Below are 7,165 nucleotides of genomic sequence, written 5' to 3' on the forward strand. Positions count from 1 at the left end.
GCTGGGCGGCCGCGGCCGAGGCAGGCGGGGCTTGTTCTCGGCGCCCGGGCAGCGGCCCCGCTGCAGCCCCGTGGGGAACCGTCCAAGGGCCCCGCTCCTCCCCCTGCCGCCGGGCCCGCGCGCCCAGCCCGGCCCGGCCCCGCCCGGGGGTGGGAGCGCAGGGGAGGAGGAAATCAGCTGCTGTCCCTTTAACAGGCGCTGGCGCGGAGCGGAGTTCAGGCCGGGGTCAGGGGGAGTTCGCAGCCCGGCCTTTACCTCTGCGCCCAGCCGTGCGCCGCCGGCACATGCTGCCTCCTGCGCCGCGCCCCGCACACAGCGCGCAGCGCCCGCCCAGGGGGGCAGCGCCTTGGCAGCGGGCATGGGCCGGAGGCGCCGGCCGGCAGCGGGGAGCGCTCGGCGGGGACCCAGGGACTGAGGCGGCTGCTCGAGGGCCATGAGAATCCGCAGAGACCTCGACTGGCTGGCGGACGCGACGGAGTCCCCAGGTACCGCGGGGCGGGAGGGCGCCAGATAACGGCTCCTGCCCCTGCGAGCAGGGCGGGCCCCAGCGCCGGGGAGTCCCGGGGCCCCTCTAGTGAGGCACGGAGGCGGAGAGGGGCCGCGGCAGCGGGGCGAGGCAGGGCCGGGAGCCGCTGGCCGACCGGTCGAGGAAGGGTCGGTCCCTGCCGCGCGCCCGGCCAGAGGCGTTGCAGGGGCGAGGGAGCTGCGGGCGCTGAGTTGGGGACCGTGGCTCTCACCCCACGCCCGCCCCGCGCCGTGGGATGAGGGCGGGGAAGGGTCCAGGGCCGGGCAGCCAGCGCTGGGCCCTTCGTGACCCGCACCCCGGAGCTAGGAGCGGCCCGAGGGCTTGTGGCTCCACCAGGCGCTGCTGTCACTGCTCCCGACGGCCCGTGGACGGGGGCCCCGTTGGGGACTCGCTTCCCTTCAGCGGAGCCGCCCGGCGCGATCCCGCGGGCGGACTGGGTCGGGCCGGGCTCGGCTCGCTGCTGGCCGGTGTCTGCTCCAGCCCCGCCGCAGCCGGAGAGGCTGTAAAATGGCGAAGTTTGGCTCCCCCGGCGGGTCTCGGCTCGGGCCCTTCTCCGCCCGAGCCCAGCCCGCTGTCCTGGCGCGCCCGCGGCCCCTTCTCCGCGCAGAGGAGCCGCCGCCCGGCTCGCCCCCCGCAACAGCTGCGCCAGGCTGCCCGGTCCGGGACTCCGGCCATTGCGCCTTCCCCTCGCTCGTCCTGGCTCTGCCCCGCGCCCGCCAGCCGGGACCGGGACCCGGCAGCCAGCCCGGCGCGGCGCGGGTCGGGGGAAGCCGGCCAGGCTCCTTCACCGGGAACGTGGCCCGCGGCGGCGCTGGCGGCAGCCGGGCGCCGAGGCAAGAGAGCGCGGGGCGGAAGGCGAGGGTCTCCTGGGCCGGCAGCGCCCCGAGCTGACCCCTGCGGTCCGGGCGCAGCAGCTGAGCGGGGCGGCAGGTGGCCTGGCCCCTCCGCCCCCCGCTCAGGTGGGGCCGGGCTGGCGGGCGGTGCTGGAAGCGGCGGGAGTGATGTCACCTTCCCCCGGCGCCTGCAGGGGCTTCGCCCCCCCCCCCCCGGCCGCGAGAAGCCCCGATATAAGGGGTGGCACAAGCAGCGGCAGCCAGTGCGCAGTGGAGGCGGCGCAGCCCGGGCTCCCCGACAGGACTCGCCCGCTGCGCCGCAGGTAGCAGCCGGGCCCGGGCAGCTCCGCTCCGCGCCGCCTCCCCCGCCGGGGGCTTCCCTGCCCGCTGCAGCGTGGCGGCGCGGCCTCAGCCCCGGGAGCGCAACTGCCCCGGCCGCGCGCTGCGTCCCGGGAGGAAGGGCGCCGCAAGGCCGGGCGCTAGGAGCCCGCGCGGTCCTGCTGAGCCGGGCGGGCCCGTCCGGTCCCGTCCCGCGTCCCGCAGCCTTTGCGCGGCGCCGCGGGCCGGGCTCTTGGGCCTAAAGGAGGCCGCGCGCTGGCCGGCGCCCCTCACCGTGTCTCTCTTGCAGGTGGCGGGGCGAGCCCCCGGCGCGAGGCCATGGAGGTGCCGAGCCACTCGCGGCAGCTGCTGCTGCAGCTCAACACGCAGCGGGCCAAAGGCTTCCTGTGCGACGTGATCATCGTGGTGCAGAACGCGCTGTTCCGCGCGCACAAGAACATCCTGGCGGCCAGCAGCGCCTACCTCAAGGCCCTGGTGGTGCACGACAACCTGCTCAACCTGGACCACGAGATGGTGAGCCCGGGCGTCTTCCGCCTGGTGCTGGACTTCATCTACACGGGGCGGCTGGGCGAGGGCGAGCCGGGGGAGCCGGGCCTGGGCGCCGTGCTGGCCGCCGCCAGCTACCTGCAGGTGCCCGCCCTGGTGGCCCTGTGCAAGAAGAAGCTGAAGCGGACGGGCAAGTACTGCCACCTGCGGGGCGGCTACAGCCCCTACGGCAAGATGGCCCGGGGGCTGCGGGCCGCCACCCCCGTCATCCAGGCCTGCTACTCGGGGGCCCCCCGGCCCATGGACGTGCCGCCCGGCGAGCCCCTCAACCCGCTCAGCACCCAGTGTGGGGAGCTCTACGCCTCCGCCTCCCAGGGCGCCCCCCTGCACCAGCCTGGGCTGTGCCCGCCCGAGAGGCACTGCTCCCCGCCCTGTGGCCTGGACCTCTCCAAGAAGAGCCCCACCGGCCCTCCCTCCCAGCTGCTGCCCACTGACAGACTCCACCCAGGGGACAGCAGGGAGCCCTCGCTGCCCCCCGGGCACGACAGCCCCCCGGGCAGTGCTTCCCTGCTGGTCAACCACAGCTCTGCCTACAAAGAGCCGCTGCAGGCGGGCGAGGGCGTGATCCACCCCACGGAGCGCTTCCGGGGCAGCCCGCCCTGCTCCGAGCCCCCTGCCCGGGCCGAAGGCCGCAGCCTCCTCTACCACTGGATGAAACACGAGTCCCCGGGCAGCTACCTGGAGGAGTGCGAGGCGGGGAAGGAGTCGGAGCGGGAGGAGAAGGCCGAGTCGCCCCCGCAGTCCCGCTACCCCAGCCTCGAGAGCAACGAGCTGGAGAACGACAACAGCACCAGCGAGGACACGGGCAGCAGCGAGGGCCCCTCCCCCGGGGGCACGCTGGGCCCCTACTGCAACCACCTGGCCTACGAGCCCGAGAGCCTGGGGGACAACCTGTACGTGTGCATCCCCTGCGGCAAGGGCTTCCCCAGCTCCGAGCAGCTCAACGCCCACGTGGAGGCCCACACGGAGGAGGAGCTGTACCACAAGGCAGGCGTGGAGCAGGCCGGCCCCTTCCTGGACAAGGGCGGCTCCGGCCTGGGCGACATCCTGCGGCCCTACCGCTGCTCCTCCTGCGACAAGGCCTACAAGGACCCGGCCACGCTGCGGCAGCACGAGAAGACGCACTGGCTCACACGCCCCTACCCCTGCACCATCTGCGGCAAGAAGTTCACGCAGCGCGGCACCATGACGCGCCACATGCGCAGCCACCTGGGCCTCAAGCCCTTCGCCTGCGACGCCTGCGGCATGCGCTTCACCCGCCAGTACCGGCTCACCGAGCACATGCGCATCCACTCGGGCGAGAAGCCCTACGAGTGCCAGGTGTGCGGCGGCAAGTTCGCCCAGCAGCGCAACCTCATCAGCCACATGAAGATGCACGCGGCCGGGCCCGAGGGCAAGGCCAAGCTGGACTTCCCCGAGAGCGTGTACGCCATGGCGCGCCTCACCGCCGACCAGCTGGGCCTCAAGCAGGAGAAGGCGGCCGAGCTGCTCTCCCACACCTCGCACTTCCTGAGCGAGCCCAAGGGCATGGACAGCCTGTACCCGCTGGCCCGCTTCACGGCCGAGCACCTGGGCCTGAGCCAGGAGAAGGCGGCTGAGCTGCTGGGCCCAGGACCCCTGCTGCATGCTGAGCGGACCATAGAGCGCTATTCGCCCCCCTAATGGACCCGCGTGGCTGCTCACTGCTGGGGGAGCCAACAGTCTCCCTCAGCCGCGGACTCTTGTCGGATTTGGGGCGAGGAGTGAGGGAGGCTTCCCCCTCCCCCGCTTCATGGCAAGCGGCCAGAGGAAGCGAGAGCAGGGGGAGGCCAAGCCCCTCTCAGAAGCTCCCCCAGGTGTGGTGCCGGTGGCAGGCTGGGGGTTACGTGCTAGGCCGGGGGCTGTTTTCAGCTAGCCTGTGGGGGAGGGGCTGCAGCTGGGTGTGCAATGGCTGCCCCACTGAGTGTCCCACAGAGCCCGCTGCCCCCTTGGCAGAGCCCCGTTGTGCTCGCAGGGGCTGCTGCCTTCCAGCGCAAGGACTTCTCCATTGAGGAAAATGTGAACCTGCCTCCTACCTCAGGAGCCCGTTGCCGGCCGAGACACAAGGGCCATGGCAGCGGCTCCCCACAACCTCCCTGCCACAGAAGTGCAACTTGCCCCGGTGCACAGGGCACCGCCAGCCTGGCCCAGGCTAGAGGGGACAGTGGCTCTGCGAGGGAGGGAGCTCCACTGGCTCAGCTGGGCCTCCCACGCCCTCCAGCTCTGAGTGCCGCCCGGCCTGGGGCACAAGCACAGGGCCTGTTTGCCAGGGACTTGGCACAGGCTGGGCAGCCTGTTCTCCGGGCTCTACCCATGCTGGGGGCAGCAGCAAGGTGACAGGAGGGCTTAGGAATGGCTCGTACCTGGGCGCTGCCTCCTGGTGAGGATGGGCAGGAGCAAAACCCCAGCTGTGGCCGCCAGCCACGCCCTCCACTGGGGGAACAGCAGCCGCAGCGGGTTGGATGTCTGAGGCCTCTGCAGCCTGCCTGGCAGCCCCTGGCCCAGCTCAGACTGCAGCTGGGCGATGGGCAGGAGCACCCCCCACTGGCTCCTGCCCCAGCCTCTGCGCTCTCCCCACCCCCACTGCTGGGCCTGGCACCCAAAGGTCTCCAGGCCTGGCCACACCCAGCTGAGCAGAAACCAAAGCCAGCAGCTGAGGGGAGCCAGCCCCGCCCTCTTGCTGTACTCAGGGATGGCCCCAGGGGGCCAGGCCCAGCTGCTGAAGGGCAGAATTCCTGCCGTGGGCCATTCCCAAGGCCCCTGAGCCCAGACAGCTCCCCCACCCCTTTCCTGGGCCCTGGTGGGACAGATCATGGGCCAGGGGCCAGGCTCTCCACAGACTGAGCCTCTGGGAGGCAGCCCCCTGCCAATTGTCTCTACTCCCTGGGCTCACGTGTGCTGGGGGACGGGTGTTAGTTGTTTCTCTGGAGGGGTATGTGGAAGTACGAGGCCATGGGAGTGGTTTGCTAGTTCCCCCCCTCCCCACGGGCTGTCCTGGGGTGGGCTCCCCTCCTGCCTGTCCAGGAGGCCGGTCTCTGGGCTGCAGTGAGGAGGCAGGGCAGTGAAGCAGCCATGTGCTGGGCTGGGCCGTGCTGCTCTCCTGCGTCCCGGGCAAGAGGCCCCCTCCCCTCTGCTCCCTGGAGGCTCAGGCCTGTGCCTGGAGCCTGAGCCAGACAGACGCTGGCACCTGCTTTGCTGTGCCAGGGAGACGCTTGCTGGGCGGGGGCAGGGAGCTTTCTGCGGAAGCCCAGGGCATGGGGGGCAGTGGCACTGATGGGAGTGGTCCGGTCCTGCCCCTGGCTAATGGGGCCGGTGCCTCCCCTCCCCCCCCCCCACAACAGCACACTGAGCTGGGACCTTGGGGCTGGCCAGGCTGCACTGAACGGGCATCTCCTGCCTCCCCCTCCCCCAGGGCAATGGGGCACAAGAGTCGGGGGGCCAGGCCCAGCTGCTGAAGGGCAGAATTACGTGCCTGGAATTCTGCCTTGCTCTGTCCAGGCAGAGCCACCAAAGCCGCAGGGGCCGGGCCCGGGGCCGGGCCCCTCCCGCCCCGCCTGGCCTGCCGGATAATGTGAAGCTCTTTTCCCTGCCTTTGTCTTTTTGCCTTTGCACACGAGGCCGCGGGGTCCCCTGCGCGGAGCTTGCTCCCGGCCTCACACCAATGGTGCCTTCAGCCCGAGCGGCTGCTCCCCCAAGGGCCGTGGCCCCGGCTGGGTGCCCTGGCAGGCTGCCGCTCCGGCACGGACCTTGCCTCCCCTATCCAGCTCTGCCGGGCACCCAGGCCACTAAGGGCTGGGCTGGGGCCAGGACTTCCAGGCCAGAGCCTGACCCAGGCCCCCTGTCAGGGACAAAGCTGCAGCAGCTGTGACCAAAGCGTGGGGGTGGGGGCGGGGGTGGGGTTGTATATTCCTGTGATTTGTACATGGGCCGTTTGGCCCTTTTCTGTACTCCAACCCAATGAGCAATAAAGTGACATTAACACTTGAGGGCTCCACTCCTTGGGGGCTGGATGGGCCCAGCCTCTGCCGCTTAGGGGCAGGCGAGGCTGGGCAGGCGGGGCTGGCTGTGCCCAGGAAGGGCAGAGGGTGAGGCAGGGCTGTAATGGCCTTTCCCCCCGAGGCCAGGCACCCACAGGCCCCATGGGGCAGGCGGCACCACAGTAGGGGTGGCGGTTTGTGTTGGAAACAGCCCCAGGCAGGCTGCTGTCGGCTCCCGGGGAGTGGGGGGGAGACACACGGGGAATTAATGGACAGTTAACCAGCCAGCACCCCAATGGCCAAGCAGCAATTCTGTGCTGGTGGCTGCTGTGCCCATGGCTGTGCAGAAGGGCAGCCCCCCCCACAGCCCCACAGCCTCATAGGAGTCAGTGGGCGAACTCCTGGGTGTCGGGGAAGCCGAGGCACCTGGGGGGGCCTTTTGGCCTGGCTGGGAAAGGGCCCCCCCCAGGCAGCAGGCCCACCAGCCCGGTTCCCAGCCCCAGGCAGCCAGAGACCGCTCGGTAGGGAGCCTTTTCAGAAGTAGCCGAAGCAGCGCAGCCCCCGGCCCTTGCCCTGGGGCCTGGCCCAGCCGAGAGGGGGCGGCTCTCAGGCTCTGCCCAGCCTCCTGGGCATCTGGTGAAGCCCAGGGCACGAGACCTGCTTCCCCCCCCCCGCCCCCCCGAGCCACAGTCCAGTTGAGAGCAAGGCCAGCCCCAGCCAAGGGGGGCAGCAGCTGCCCTGGGGCTGCAGGACTCCAGGCCCGGGGAAGCCGGGCGTTGCCTCCGCCGTGGTGCCTGCTGGTCCCTGCTGCCGGTACGCAGAGCAGTTCCGCCCGGGGAGAGGGCAGGGCCCGTCCAGCTCCGAGGCCATTGGCCCATTCCAGGCGGGTGGCTGCCCGCTCTCTCCTGCCGGTCCACGTGAGTTCA

At 71.5% G+C, this 7,165-nt stretch overlaps 1 protein-coding gene across 2 annotated transcripts; it reads left to right on the plus strand.

The window, feature by feature from the left end:
* The first annotated feature begins 215 nt into the window (after positions 1-215).
* Positions 216-6,882, plus strand: LOC102454126 (HIC ZBTB transcriptional repressor 1). Of its 2 annotated transcripts, none has more exons than XM_075904453.2 (2): positions 216-485; positions 1,988-6,882. In XM_075904453.2, the coding sequence occupies exons 1-2, from the start codon at positions 434-436 to the stop codon at positions 3,904-3,906; spliced, it is 1,971 nt and encodes a 656-aa protein (XP_075760568.1). In that variant the 5' UTR covers positions 216-433; the 3' UTR covers positions 3,907-6,882. The 2 variants fall into 2 exon arrangements, with proteins under 2 accessions (XP_075760568.1, XP_075760569.1); XM_075904454.2 differs by lacking the exon at positions 216-485 and adding an exon at positions 1,579-1,682.
* The last annotated feature ends 283 nt before the right edge of the window (positions 6,883-7,165 follow it).

This window comes from Pelodiscus sinensis, chromosome 21 (genome assembly GCF_052426305.1).
Source record: "Pelodiscus sinensis isolate ZL-2025 chromosome 21, ASM5242630v1, whole genome shotgun sequence".
Taxonomy (NCBI): domain Eukaryota; kingdom Metazoa; phylum Chordata; order Testudines; family Trionychidae; genus Pelodiscus; species Pelodiscus sinensis.

Bases quoted from the DNA above. Each gene is read 5' to 3' on its own strand.
- LOC102454126 (XM_075904453.2), top strand. From the start codon at position 434: ATGAGAATCCGCAGAGACCTCGACTGGCTGGCGGACGCGACGGAGTCC. The intron at 486-1,987 runs GTACCGCGGGGC...TCTCTCTTGCAG, and splicing joins GGACGCGACGGAGTCCCCAG to GTGGCGGGGCGAGCCCCCGG.